At 41.5% G+C, this 13,873-nt stretch overlaps 1 protein-coding gene, 2 long non-coding RNA genes and 1 pseudogene across 4 annotated transcripts in view; 3 read left to right on the forward strand and 1 right to left on the reverse strand.

The window, feature by feature from the left end:
- Positions 1-134: 134 nt before the first annotated feature.
- Positions 135-4,354, reverse strand: LOC146451902 (uncharacterized). The gene is made up of 3 exons (XR_014859867.1): positions 4,097-4,354; positions 691-740; positions 135-448 (listed from the first exon to the last, which is right to left on the reverse strand). It is a non-coding gene; the product is annotated as an uncharacterized LOC146451902 (long non-coding RNA).
- Positions 731-4,091, forward strand: LOC146451903 (uncharacterized). Its single transcript, XM_085098406.1, has one exon. It carries the CDS (start codon positions 1,090-1,092, stop codon positions 4,078-4,080), a length of 2,991 nt encoding a protein of 996 aa, XP_084954532.1. The 5' UTR covers positions 731-1,089; the 3' UTR covers positions 4,081-4,091.
- A 627-nt stretch (positions 4,355-4,981) lies between the features above and the next one.
- On the forward strand, positions 4,982-5,544 carry LOC146451904 (uncharacterized). Its single transcript, XR_014859856.1, has 2 exons — positions 4,982-5,238; positions 5,447-5,544. It is a non-coding gene; the product is annotated as an uncharacterized LOC146451904 (long non-coding RNA).
- Positions 5,545-8,903: 3,359 nt separating this feature from the next.
- The window catches only part of LOC146451905 (cytoskeleton-associated protein 5-like), a 32,512-nt pseudogene continuing 27,542 nt past the window's right edge, over positions 8,904-13,873 (forward strand). The window contains exons 1-5 of the transcript XR_014859842.1: positions 8,904-9,101; positions 9,819-10,570; positions 11,578-11,703; positions 11,797-11,972; positions 13,559-13,565. The product of XR_014859842.1 is annotated as a cytoskeleton-associated protein 5-like (transcript). The remainder of the gene's footprint in view (positions 9,102-9,818; positions 10,571-11,577; positions 11,704-11,796; positions 11,973-13,558; positions 13,566-13,873) is intronic.

Genomic DNA, 13,873 nt, shown 5'->3' on the forward strand with positions numbered 1-13,873 from the left:
ATTTTTCACCAGGAATGAATGAAAACCTAACAGCAGCACCACAGATCCACAGTGATAGAAATAGATTGCTTGGCATACTTGGAATCCAGGCCTCAGTAGTTCAAAGGCTATCCAGCAGATAAAATTAATTTTATATACAGTCGAACCTGTATATAACGGCCCTGTATTAAGCGGCCACCCTCTATTAAGCGGCCAGTTCTTAAAGTCCCGATTGTTTGCTCATACAAACGCTGTATTTGTTCCCTGTATTAGGCGGCCGCCTCTATTAAGCGGCCGCGGCCACCCTATAGCAGTCCTATGTTTGTCTTTCTTTGTTATTTTTACCTGTATTAAGCGGCCACCCTTGAATGGAAACTAAGCCATATGTTATTTTATGCGGTATTTTATTGTGTTTAAAATGCGATCCAGCATCACTATAAAGAAATAACATGTACAAAGCTACTGTAAGCTGATACTCGGCCGTTCAATTTGGTTAACGCTTTTCAGATGTCCACAATGTGCTGAAGTACAGTACCGTGTCACGAAGGCTAAAAAAAAGTTTGTTTTGAATATGCTTCACTCTTTAGCAAAAAAATTCCTCTTTAATTAACTTGTTCTTCAACCATATGACATTGAATATTGAGCGTAACAACTATGAAATGACGGAATGGGATATTTTGTTGTGAACTGTAAGTCATAGGAATAGAGCACTGTATACCGTAGGAGAGTAGCGGACAATTTATTGTATAGTACTTTTACTCCTAGAGAGTGCAACCTTGCCGTGGTTAGGGGGCTTGCGTGTCTCAGCGACCCTTAGAGCTATGCTGTCCGGAGATCTGTCTCCTGGTAGGGCCACCCAAGGCAGACAGGTCGAGGGGTAGAGACCAGACTAAGAGCACTCACACCGGGTAGATCGAGCTCGTCAGTCGTGGTGAAGACAATCCATCTAGGAGTAGGTTCCTCCGAATTTAATGTTCCTCTGGTCCTCCAGGTTGGGGGTTTGAATAGGGCTAACAACCCAATTCTAGAAAACAAAAGCCTGTTACAGACACCGCAACGACAACTACTGAAGACTTCTTGATTGAGGAAGAGTCCTCTCCTGTAGAGCGCATGACGCGAGCTGGTGAAAGCCTTCGGGAAGCCAGTGCGCCGACAACTCTTCTGACGACCAAGGCCAAGACCAGGATAGGGACCTGGAACATCCGAACCCTATACGAGACAGGCAAGAGTGCACAAGTGTGTAGAGAGATGCACCGCTACAACCTGAAAATCCTAGGCCTGTGTGAGACACGGTGGAATGGAAGTGGAAGAACACGACTTACGAGTGGAGACACCATCATCTACTCGGGGCAAGAAGAAGGACAACCACACATGTACGGAATAGCGCTGCTGATGACACCTGAGGCAACGCAAGCACTTCTGTCCTGGGAACCTGTGTCACCAAGGATCCTCACAGCAAGATTCAACTCAAAAGGCAGAAAAGTCACCATCTTCCAGTGTTATGCCCCCACCAACACGGCAGACATGGAGGAGAAAGAAGAGTTTTACGACCAGATCCAAGCAGTCATAGACAGAGCACCAAAAAGAGACATGAAGATCCTGATGGGAGACCTGAACTCCAAAGTAGGCACGGACAACACAGACAGAGAGCTGACTATGGGAAGACACGGCACAGGAGAGCAAAACGAGAACGGAGAGATATTCACCGAGTTCTGCACCTTCAACGACCTGGTCATTGGAGGAACTCTATTTCCACACAAGACCATCCACAAGACCACGTGGATTTCCCCAGATGGCAGAACAGAGAACCAGATTGACCACATCACCATCGGGCGAAAGTGGAGACGGAGTCTACACGACGTGAGAGTGAAGCGCGGCGCAGATGCAGCATCAGACCATCACCTGGTTGTAGCAGTTGTGAGAGTAAAGCTGAAAGCCTACAGAGATCAGGCAGGAAGACCGGCCTTCAAGTTCAACGTCCGCACTCTGAAGGAAAAGGCAAAGACAGAGGAGTTCAAGATAGAACTGAGAAACAAGTTCAGTGTACTTACAAACCTACAAGAAGAGACAATAGAAGAGCAATGGAGCAGCCTCCGAGAGACCTGGAAGGCAACATGCACGACAGTCCTGGGGAAGAAAACAAGGCAACACAAGGAGTGGCTGACAACAGACACCTGGGCCATCATCACAGAGAGGAAGAAACTGAAAGACCTGATCAACCAGACGCAGGACCAAGCAGAGAAACAAGAACTGCAGAGGCGATACTGGGAGACAAACAAGGAGGTGAAGCGCAGCGCAAGGAGCGACAAGAGAAAGTTCATAGAGGAGCTCACTGAAGAGGCAGAGACTGCAGCATATCAGCGCAACATGAAGCGACTGTACGAGATCACCAGGACACTCTCTGGAAAGAACAGCAACCCAAGTCGTCCTGTGAAAGACAAGAACGGGAATGCCATCGCGACAGAGGAAGAGCAGAGAGCAAGGTGGGCCGAGCATTTCAAGGAGACACTCAACAGACCAGCACCACCCACCCCACCAGACATCCCACCAGCAACTGAGCTCCTAGACATCAACACCAACCCTCCCAGCAAGACAGAGATCACCAAGGCCATCAAGTCCCTCAAGTCAGGCAAGGCAGCAGGACCGGACGGAATACCACCTGAAGCCCTCAAGGCTGACGTCCAGACCTCAACCGACATGCTGCACCCCCTACTCACCAAGATCTGGGAAGAGGAACAAGTTCCAGAGGACTGGAAACGAGGACACCTAGTGAAGCTACCAAAGAAAGGGGACCTCTCACAATGCAACAACTGGAGGGGAATTATGCTGCTTTCTATACCGGGCAAAGTACTGAGCAGAATCATCCTAGAGAGACTGAAAACCGCCTTAGACAAGAAACTCCGGGACGAACAGGCAGGATTTCGACAAAACCGCTCATGCACGGACCACATCGCAACCTTACGGATCATCATCGAACAGTCCCTGGAGTGGCAGACCCCCCTGTACACAGTTTTCGTGGACTTCCAGAAGGCGTTTGACAGTGTTAATCGAGACGTCATCTGGAAACTGATGTACCATTATGGATTTCCACCAAAGTTTGTCACCATCATACAGCAGATGTACGAAGACGCCACCTGTCAAGTGATCCACGACGGGAAACTGTCGGAACCATTCACCGTGCATACCGGCGTACGTCAGGGTTGTCTACTCTCACCGACGATTTTCCTGATGGTGGTTGACTGGGTTATGCGACAGTCTACAGCAGGCCGGAGGACAGGTATCCAGTGGACTTTTACTAGACAGCTGGAGGACTTGGACTTCGCAGACGACATCAGCCTTCTCTCCCATAGGCATCAAGACGCACAAGAGAAGCTCTGTCGTGTGGCAGAAGAAGCAGTAAAGACTGGACTCCAAATCAACATTGGAAAGACTGAGGCCATGAGAGTGAACAACAAGCAGCAAGATCCACTACAGCTAAACCAAGAGAACATCAAAGAAGTTGACAAGTTTGTTTACCTGGGCAGCGTCGTGAGTAAAGACGGGGGGACAGACGAAGACATCAAGTGCCGAATTAACAAAGCCAGACACGCCTTCAACACCTTGAGACCAATCTGGAGATCAACAGCCCTCTCACTCCGCAACAAGATCCGCATTTTCAACACCAACGTGAAGTCAGTCCTGCTTTATGGCTCAGAAACGTGGAGAGTGACCAAGACCAGCACCCACAAACTTCAGACTTTTACCAACAGATGCCTCAGAAACATCCTCAACATCAGATGGCCAGAGACTATCTCCAACGAACAGCTGTGGGCAACAACAAATCAGACCCCAATGGAGACTGAAATCAAGAAGAGAAAATGGAGCTGGATTGGCCATACTTTGCGGAAGCCTGAAACCAACATCACCAGACAGGCTTTAGACTGGAATCCACAGGGGAAGCGCAAAGTTGGTCGCCCGAAGCAGACCTGGCGGAGAAGCATTGAAGCCGAGACGAAGTCTACCGGAATGTCGTGGGCCGAACTGAAGAGGACGAGCCAAAACCGAGTGCGTTGGAGGAGTGTCGTTGCGGCCCTATGTTCCTCGAGGAATCCAGAGGCATAAGCAAGCACTTTTACACAATGTTACGTATATTATGCCGTTAAGTTACAAGTTGGCACTGACCTTTGTTTAAAGTATTGATCACTTGAAAGAGTGTTGATTGTCCTATTGTTTCCTTGCATGAAGTGTTTTTGTATGATACGCCATTAAAATTGACATTAGACCACGCCCAGTGAGTATTTTTAGTGATCCTGTATTAAGCGGCCACCTGTATTAAGCGGCCAGTTACTCAAGTCCCGAGGGTGACCGTTATATACAGGTTCGACTGTATGTCCAAGATTTTCCCGATAGTCCTATAATTTGACAATAGAGTAGAAGCATATGTCAAATTTAAGAATGGGATTATGTGGAAAGCTTGGCAAAGGCATTGGTTTGAGTACATTTCCTCCACTGGATAGTTTCTTTTCCTTTCCTCTTTTCCTGCCCCTCCCCAAGCCCCCCTCCGCTCGTTTGCTACAGTTTTTTCGCGGTCGGCTATATCGCTCGACCTCTCGACTATCCAGAAAGGGACTGCTTGCAGTCTACAAGCCGTTGCAGCACGTACACAGTTGCCGTAAACATCATGATAAACCTGGAGAAGTAGCTTCCTCTTTAAAAAAAAAAACCGAATTCAAGACTAGAGAGCAAAAATCGATACCCTATTTATTAGCAAAATGGCTAAAATTGATACCCTATTTATGACCAAAACGGCTGAAAAACCTTACCCTTTGGGGCCGCACATACCTGTATAGCCGGACTGCGAGCTGTGTCTCTTTTGTTAGAAAATCCGCCAGGAAAAACGAAAAAAACATCGGGTACGAGCCGCGAGTCACGAGTAGCGCGGGAGCTGGAAGGGATTTAAAAATAGGCTCCCCTGTTTTCGACCTTTTTTTTTTCTTTTTACTTTATACGTCATTTTTACCCATTTTTAACTCGTGAATGCGCGCATGCGCAATGAACGAGTTATAGCGATAGTGGGCTTTTGCTTGGTCGTTCGGTTCTGTCGTTAACTTTCGGGCATGCGCAGTGAATGAGTTTTAAATTCAATTAGTGGAAGAAAACACGCGAAAATTTTCTGTTCACGGCGCGTCAGGATATCCTCATTCAATCTGTAGAGAATAATTTGACAATCATTTTAGTGTAAGAATGGAGATTTTTCGTTGAATCTGAGCAAAGTTATAGGTCTTTTCGTTTTTTTTTTCCAAAAATTGCGATCTCTTTCGAGAAATTAAAAATAATTGAACTGAAAAATTCAATAAGTAGAAAAAACACGCGAAAATTTTCTGTTCACGGCGCGTCAGGATATTCTCATTCAAACTGTAGAGAATAATTTGACAATCATTTTAGTGTAAGAATGGAGATTTTTCGTTGAATCTGAGCAAAGTTATAGGTCTTTTCGTTTTTTGCCACAAATTGCGGTGTCTTTTCAGAATGTAAAAATAATTGAATTTAACAATAATTGAATTAAAAAATAATTTAATTTAAAAATTCAATTAGTGGACTGTCTGCAAGCTCTTTGAATAAACCAGAGCATTTACGTGACATGAAAGTTTGCCGCCAAAAAAATATTTCCCGCCAGAAAAGTCTGGCTGATAGAAGCACTCTTAACTGATAAGTTCACTGCTCATCATAACTTTTTGCATACATGAAAACTCGACATCTTTCATCATATTTTTGCTTCACATACAAAAGTATTATATCAAGTAGATTAGTTTGCTAAAAAAACGAGTTTTGCTGTCAGTTTTCACGCGAAAGCGGAACGTGCCATGTCACGCATCAGTGACGTCGTAAACAAAATTGTGCAAATTTCTGGTGAAATGAACAATTTTTGATCTCTTCAGCTTTCATAGAGGTTTGAAAGGGAAAAAATATTTCATTTTCACAACTTCCGCTGGGAAAGCAAAAGGACGTGGTCGATGAATTTTGATCAACTGCTTAAAACATACCGTGGAGAATTTATTGAAATGCATATGTACAGGATCAAAACCTTTTCAGTGCGGTTCATTGAATATAAATAAAGCAAAATCCATACGACAACTAGCTCTCATTGAAATAATTCTTATTAGCAAAAGTTAGTCATATTTCAAATTATTTTTACTTCAAGATTGCGTGGACTGAACTCCAAAGGAAAAATTTCACGCATTTAGGCCGGGCATGGAATGTAGTGCGACACTTTGTTCAACAGATTTCCCCTCGTGAGATCAGCTCGAGCAAAGTAGCCTGCGTAGCTGGCGGTTTTTATGGGTGGGCTCAGCGCAAAGCCAGGCACGAGGGCCAAATCGATAATGTAAAACGTTACATTATCGGGCAAAGATATCATTTCTTTTAGCTTTCAAGGAAGTGTCCGTAGCCGTCTTAATTTCAATTACTGATCTGTCACCTGCATTCACGAGTTGGCTCACAGGAGCCTTTGATCTATATAAAACTGAGGGTCCAGATGGGGTCCAAATGGGGGGGGGGGGGGGGAGGGGAGGGGGAATCACGTTTTGTACTCGCCCTAGGTCAATAAATCAGTTCGGCCTTTACATCCACAAACTTATTGCCAAAACCTTGGATTAAGTAGTTTTGGTTATCTCTTTCATTTTCTTTTCATCTATACTTGACCATGAGGAAATCCAAATACAGCATTACAAAGGGCTGATCTCGTACCCCGATCTCGGGAATGTCGCCTGACCGTGGGAGATCTGGGTACGAGATTAACAAAGGGCTCCACAAGTGCGAAAGGACACAACGCAGGCTGTACCTGTAGACTGGAAGTATCAAGTACATTTCCCTGTATTTTTTCCCGCGAACTATTTTTATTTGCAGTTCACGGCTGGTTCGCTTTAGAGACAAATGTATGGAAAGTTCAAAACACGACTAGACGCTTTCTCGCACAGCTGCATCCCTCCAAATTTTTTCTTAAAATCCTTTTCCTTGTACCCAAAAGTTTCCAATTTATGAATTTTTCAGAAGCGATGTTTTATGAAAATTATTTGACACCGGATTTCCATACAAACACTGTTATTTCAAGCGTGTTTCCCTACTCGTCAAAATGGCGTCGAAAACCGTGATAAGACCTATTTGAAAAATGGTAGTAATTTGGAATAAGGTTTTAATATGAAACAGGGCTGCTGTTTATATATGGGCAATGCTCCCCTACCCCGCAAGGAGATCACATGACGAGAGTGAAAAAAAATTTCTTCGCGCCGGAACGCCGGCTTTGTTACTGAAAAGGTCGATCGACTATTACACGCATTTTGTGTTCTTTTCCAACTTTCGACCTGTAGTGGGTAAAGTGTATGTTTTTAAACGAAGCCACAACGAGGAACAACTCATCGAGATCGATCTGTTGTGGAATCGTCGCGCCTTTTGAAACTCAAACCTTTGAATCAGGCCCTGTTTGAGTGAACGAAGCCTTCTAACTGAAGAACCCCAGGAATCAAACTAGTTTTTCAGAGAGGAATTATCGTTGCAATTTCGATTTCATAGTGTTTTGAAAACAATCGCGGTACAGTACAATAACGATGAGACGAGGGCAGTCGTTCGAGGAGAGAGAGAACTTGCTTCGTTCTGAAGATCGGCGCTATAAGTCGCTTGGCTCGGTTTACCAGAATAAGTGCAAGGTCTACAAACGGCGATGGTATATTTTGATCATATTTTCAATCGTTGCTTCGCTGAACAATTTAATTTGGAATACATGGGGACCGATTCAGGGTACTGCGCAAGTGGTGTTCGGTTGGGACAACACGACTATCACTCTCCTTGCCGATTGGGGCCCAATTTCATTTGTTGTCGCAGTTGTGCCGATGTGTTGGCTTATGGACATGAAAGGTAAGCATAAATACGGCTTCTTAAATCCTGTTTTTTAAATCGTTTTCCTGGTTGATTTCTGTACCTGTGTTGCGTGCAGGAAAGCTGTCCCGTGTGCACATTAAGCCAAATTAAAAGGTCCGCGCTTCCCCTTATCAAAAAAATATAGCCGAAAAGTACACTTTAAGTATACTACAAGTATACTACATCAACAGTTAGTATGATATAAGTATACTTCATTCATACTGCAAGTACTGGAGTATACTTGAAGTAGCATTTTGGAAGTATACTTTAAGTATATGCTTAAGTGAAATGATAGTCCTTCTTTGCCCAAGTAGGTTTTAAGTATACTTCAAATGTGTCAAACTAAAGCAAGTTATGCTGACGGCCAATTAAGTAGGAAAAAAGTATACTGGAAACGTACTGCCCTAACAGAGAACATCTGCCTACCTGGTAATTTATTTGGATTTACATATAAATTTTCTTACAAACATATACAAGTGCATATAATAATACCAGTTCAGGTCCCTGTTGTTCTTAAACGAATTTTGCATCATTACCAACATATTGGTATTACTGGGAAAACGTTCCTTGAACCATACCGGGTTGGCTTATAAATTAGCTGTCTTTTTCAAATCTGTTCGGAAGCTTATACAAAACTGGAATCATTGCTGTTGACAGAAATACCCAATGAGACAATATCCAAAACAGCAGCTGCCACAAATGCTCCTTTCTTTCTTACCACAGGAACAATGTCCTACTGTGGCATTTGTGAAGGTATCCTTCGAAAGAATAACTTTGTGATCACGCTCCAATAGCTGCAAGATTGCAATATAACAATTTGTTTTGCCACGGCAGCTGCTCTCACTGCAAGCAGAATGTTCACACTGAAATGCATTTGTGAAAATACTATTACCTTCAATTAATCTCGAGCTTAATTAATGCCAAAAAGATCAGCAATGTTTTGAATCGTAAATCGTTCAAGTAGCTTTTTACAACGGAGAAAAAAACGGTGGAGTCACTGCACAGCAATGGCAGCCATCTTGGATTTCAGTCAGCCTGGAAAGACTGGGCATGAACAAAGCTTTTTTGGTCAGCAGTCATGCCACTGCAGGCTCGTAGAAAAACCGTTTCATTTTAGATTTTAAGCGGGATTCAAGTTTACAGGCATCTTTCCCCTGGTTTTTTACTTCTGTTAAGCTAAAAATGATGGCTTCAAGCAGCATAATGTGGATGACTACTTTAAGAAAGAGGTATGCTTTGATTTATCAATAATTTTGATGAGAAACTGCATGGAAATGTGTGATTTTATAGATATACATGTAGTCTGCTTGTAATGAGTAGATGTGTTTGATCTTGAATTTTATGGCTCCAAATTCTAGATTTGTTGAGGTAGACATTCCTTATTTATTTTAATATATTGGTCCACTGAAAAGAATAAACCATAACTGGCTTCAATAACAGTTGAGATTCACATCACAATTACAAACTACATTCTGGCCCTCCAACCTCTGATCATGCCACATGCATGCTTTAGATTCTATGACATTCCGTACACTAGTGGAAAGCCAAATCTGAACTGGATTTTCCATAATATTTATAGCCTTCACAAACTTTTTTAAGGAGTACTTTGTATAGCCAGGTTAATATCATTAATATACAGTATCTTTTAGTATACATGTAAGCTGAAGACTTGTTCGTCTAATCTTGATTTTGATTCAAGTTACATGATCAACTTCATGGAATGCATGTAAAAAATAATAAACTTATACATGTACAATAATACACTATATACTTTTGTAGCACCATGAGTTAAATTCTGTATACCCTCATATTTTTAATTTACTCATCATTGTTACAGGGGAGAAGCTCACTGCAATACATGTACATGTATGTGTAAAAAATCATACTGACAGCCCTGATCAATTAGACGAACTCACTAAAGTGCACAATTTTCTGTTTTACTACAGATTGTGAAGGCCAATACTCAAGACTGCAGCTTCAGAGTCAAGTCACCAAATCCTGATGAATATAAGCTAAGCCATTTATGACTGTCAGACTCTTATTTGTTATTGCATTTGACGTTAGGAGAACGCATACTCCTACAATGACAGTGATTTGTTCATTTAAATGAAAACTTTCAAGACTTCCAATGGTATAAAAATAAAATGTTTCTTATACACCAGCAACGTGGAGTAATTAAGTGAATAGTTTCATGGGAAACCAGTCAACCAGCCAATTCTCCTGGCAGGAATAAATGTACTGGCCAATCATATTATGAGTGCAGGATAAATATACTAAAAGTACACTTCATTTAACTCTATGAAGCAGCTATAGCAAGTTAAACTTGTTTCATTTTGCAAGTATACTTAAAGTATACTGGCAACATTTATCATTATTATTATGCTGTCTGTTTTATTGTGTAAGTATACTTAAAGTATACTTGTTTCCACCTGATATTGGAACACCCAAAAGTATACTTTAAGTACACTTATAAGATACTGAAAATTTTCAGTGATACTGACAAATTTTCAGTAGCTTGTAAGTGTACCTAAAGTATACTTTTGGGTGTTCCAATATCAGGTGGAAACAAGTATACTAAAACTGTACTTTTAGTAGCTCTTTAAAGCATACTTTAAGTGGACTTAAAGTATACTTCTGTATATTATTTGCAGTATACTTGGATTACAAAAGAAATATACTTAAAGTATACTTTATTTTGGTAAGGTCATCGTTAAGTTAACTTTTATAACCTCAGCGCGCCTTTTACCAGTGAATTTCTGTTGTTAATTCACTCACTGTGGTCTTAGTTAAAAGATATCTTATTTTGATTGATTTTTGCAACAATACTCGTTTTTTTACAACTAGACTAGAATATGTTAATGTACAGGTTGAAGTGATACAGAGTGTAATCACTAGTCTGGAAAATACCACAAGGCAGCTAAAGAGGGTGTTTGTGCAACTGGCAGACACTCAAAAAAAAAAAGTGGAGTGAGGCCAAGAGACAGGCAAAATCGAGGAAAGAAAAGAGAAAAAGACTGTGCCAAGCTGCAGTTGTGGAGTCCTTGACTGGGCAAAGTGCAGAAAAAGTTATATTGCCACTGTCAGTTGACATGAACTGTCTGCAAAACACTGACAGCCCTCACCCAACCGTTCTAGTGAAAGGCCTCGATCAACTTATTTCTGAGGGCGGCCTATCTGTTGGTGCAGCCAGTGAAATCCAAACATATCTAACTGTTCTAGCAAATCCATTGAATGGAACCCATTTGCTGTGTAAACTATTGGTGTGAGATTATGGTTTGATTTACTGTGGTACAAGTACATTAAATGTCATGCGGTTCTGGAAGAATTTTAAAAAACCCAAAACTAATGATATCAACCTTCAAACTTTTTTGTCCCCCCCCCCTCTTCCCAGATCCAGAGTAAAACCTTTCTGAGCCCCCCTAAATAGGGGAGTAAACTTTGCTTGTCCCCCCCTCCCATTTGCCAGCCCCCCCCCCCCCTCCCCATAAATAATGAACACTCCCTAAGTGCCCACGAAAATTAGTACGAATATCAAGGTATTTAGTGTTTTGGGAGACGTTTTGTGACTTTTACACGACATATATGATGTCACTGTCTCCTGACTATTGATTGGTGCGTATTGGTCACATGATCAGCTAAAGTCGGCCATTTCAAATGTTCGTTGGATTTGCAGCAAAGAAATCGTTTTAAAATTTTATTTTGCAGCACGATTGTAAAAAACTACAAGCTGCTTTTGTACATAGATTGTATTATCCGAAAACGGTACGATAAACCATGGCAGATGACGCCGATATAACGAAGCTGCCTTTGGAAGATCGCTTGGTCCATAAGGTAGAAGATTTCGCGCCGTAATATTTTGGAAGCGACACGAGCAAACATCGTCTCACTAGCTTTAACTAACTAACTTTTATTTTCATTATCTAGGTATGGAAAGCGAGGTTAAGTGGTTACGAAGAGCTGGTAAAGATATACAAAAAGATAGACGATGAAAATAGCAATGAATTTAATAAATTTCTGGGAATGCTCAAGAAATTTGTCATTGATAATAACGCAGTTGCCCAAGAAAAGGCCTTGGAAGCGTCTCCTTCGATTTCTGGAAGGTTAGTTCTTTGTTTTTTTTTTTCTTCAATTTTATTTTATGGGTTTTACATTCCTGATATACGACTACATTTTTTTTTCGTGAGATGGTGGGATCCGTTGTAATTTATAGTCTAGTTGGTAGGTAATTTGTAGATGATCTATTACCAGTCGAGTAAGTAATTAACAATTAGACGGCGAGCTCGAGGTTTTTATCGGCTGATAGTTGGCGAGGGGCGAAGCCCCGAGCCAACTATCAAAGGCGATAGATACCGAGAGCGAGCCGTCTAATTGTTTTAGCATACCTCAGTGATCGATCTATGAAGCAAAAAAATCTTTTTATTTCATTAATTTTGATATATTTGTCCAATGATGCATGCTAAATCGCGCGCGCTCTGACAAACTGCCGTCTATCCATCGATAGACGGCACCTGTGTAGCCAATCAGATTGCGCGTTATGCAATAGTCGGTCACTGAGGTATGCTAATCGTTGTTATGAGTGCCTGATATGATATTAGACTTTAGGGACGTGTAAGTTAAGTGCGCAATGGTCAAATCGTTAATAAAAAGGCAAATCGGGATTGTAGGTACCCATTAGCGTGGATGTTAACGCAGTGATATAATTTTACAAATGTAAAACTGTACTATGTGTTTTACCATAACATCGATTAATTAATTTATCAATGGGCTGACTGTGTTTATCAATACAATTAATTAATGAATTCGCTGTTTGCTACAGAAAATGACTATTAGGCCATGTCAAATTAACATGGAATGTGGCAATGATTCAGAGTGTGTGGGGCCAATCACATGAGCTGGTCTGGCTTGGTTTGATCTGGGTGCTTTCCATTTTATCATAATGACCAGTCTCACCAACTGTTGTAAAATGGCACGACACTTTCCAATCAAACCGAGGCTACCAAGCAACAACTCAGCTAGCGGTCAGAGTAGGACGTGAACCAGGGACCTCAGGGTCCTGTTGTTCAAAACCTGATTAGGCTAACCCTGGATTAATGGGAACTTTTGATTTCAGTTAAATTACAAACCAATAAAGATTCTTCATAAAGATTTTTGTCCCTCAGTTTTGACTTAGGATTTTCTTTACCATTAGCTTGAAAATAGCTTTTAAGGTGGCTTAATTACTACAGTTTTAATGGAGTATAAGGGCACAACTTTTAACTCTTTTAAAAAAGGTTCCAAGCTGTTTTTCCCTTCACTATTTACTGTGTGCTTAAGTCTTTCACGATTCTTTGTGAAATTTGAACAATTAAACGTCAACAAATAGCCAAAATGAGCGACCGAGTGTCCAATGAGAGACTGGGCACTAGTAGGTTAAGTCAAGTTTTTCTCATGCAATTCCAGGCATTTGATTGGCTAAGTGGACATGGTATAAGAGCCATTATACCATGCCTGAGAAAAAGCAACAGTTAATTGTCTTCTATTTGTTCTTGCAAAGCAAAATCAGCAAGATCTAGCAATATTTCTTGATTGCTTTTGTTAAAACTGAATTATTCTACTTGCGCTTGTTGGATATGAGATGATTATAAGCAAATTGGCACTACTCTAACGCACCTCATTTTCTATCTATTTAGTAACTAAACCCCTTCAGGCGGCTGGTATGTCGGCTGATAATGTCCGCGGCTGAGAGATTGTCCGAAAAATGAATATTTGGCCGAGAAGCAAAGCTTCGAGGGCAAATGTGAAAGTTTGAGGACAATCTCTCAGCCAAGGACAGTATCAGCCAACATACCAGCAAGCCAGAAAGGGGTTTATTTATTTTATAACCCTCCCATTAATTTTTTGTATTTTGCGAAAACCGCTCGTAAAAAAGTCAGTGCTGATCTGATGGCGGATGCGCGCAATTGATGTAAACAAGTACATTATTTTCTCTGTGATTGGACCAAAACTTCGCAAACTGACTCAG

This window comes from Pavona decussata, unplaced genomic scaffold (assembly GCF_977016875.1).
Source record: "Pavona decussata unplaced genomic scaffold, jaPavDecu1.1 SCAFFOLD_381, whole genome shotgun sequence".
Lineage (NCBI taxonomy): Eukaryota > Metazoa > Cnidaria > Anthozoa > Scleractinia > Agariciidae > Pavona > Pavona decussata.

What these genes read in the sequence shown, in the direction of transcription:
- LOC146451903 (XM_085098406.1), top strand. Translation starts at nt 1,090, where the DNA reads ATGACGCGAGCTGGTGAAAGCCTTCGGGAAGCCAGTGCGCCGACAACT.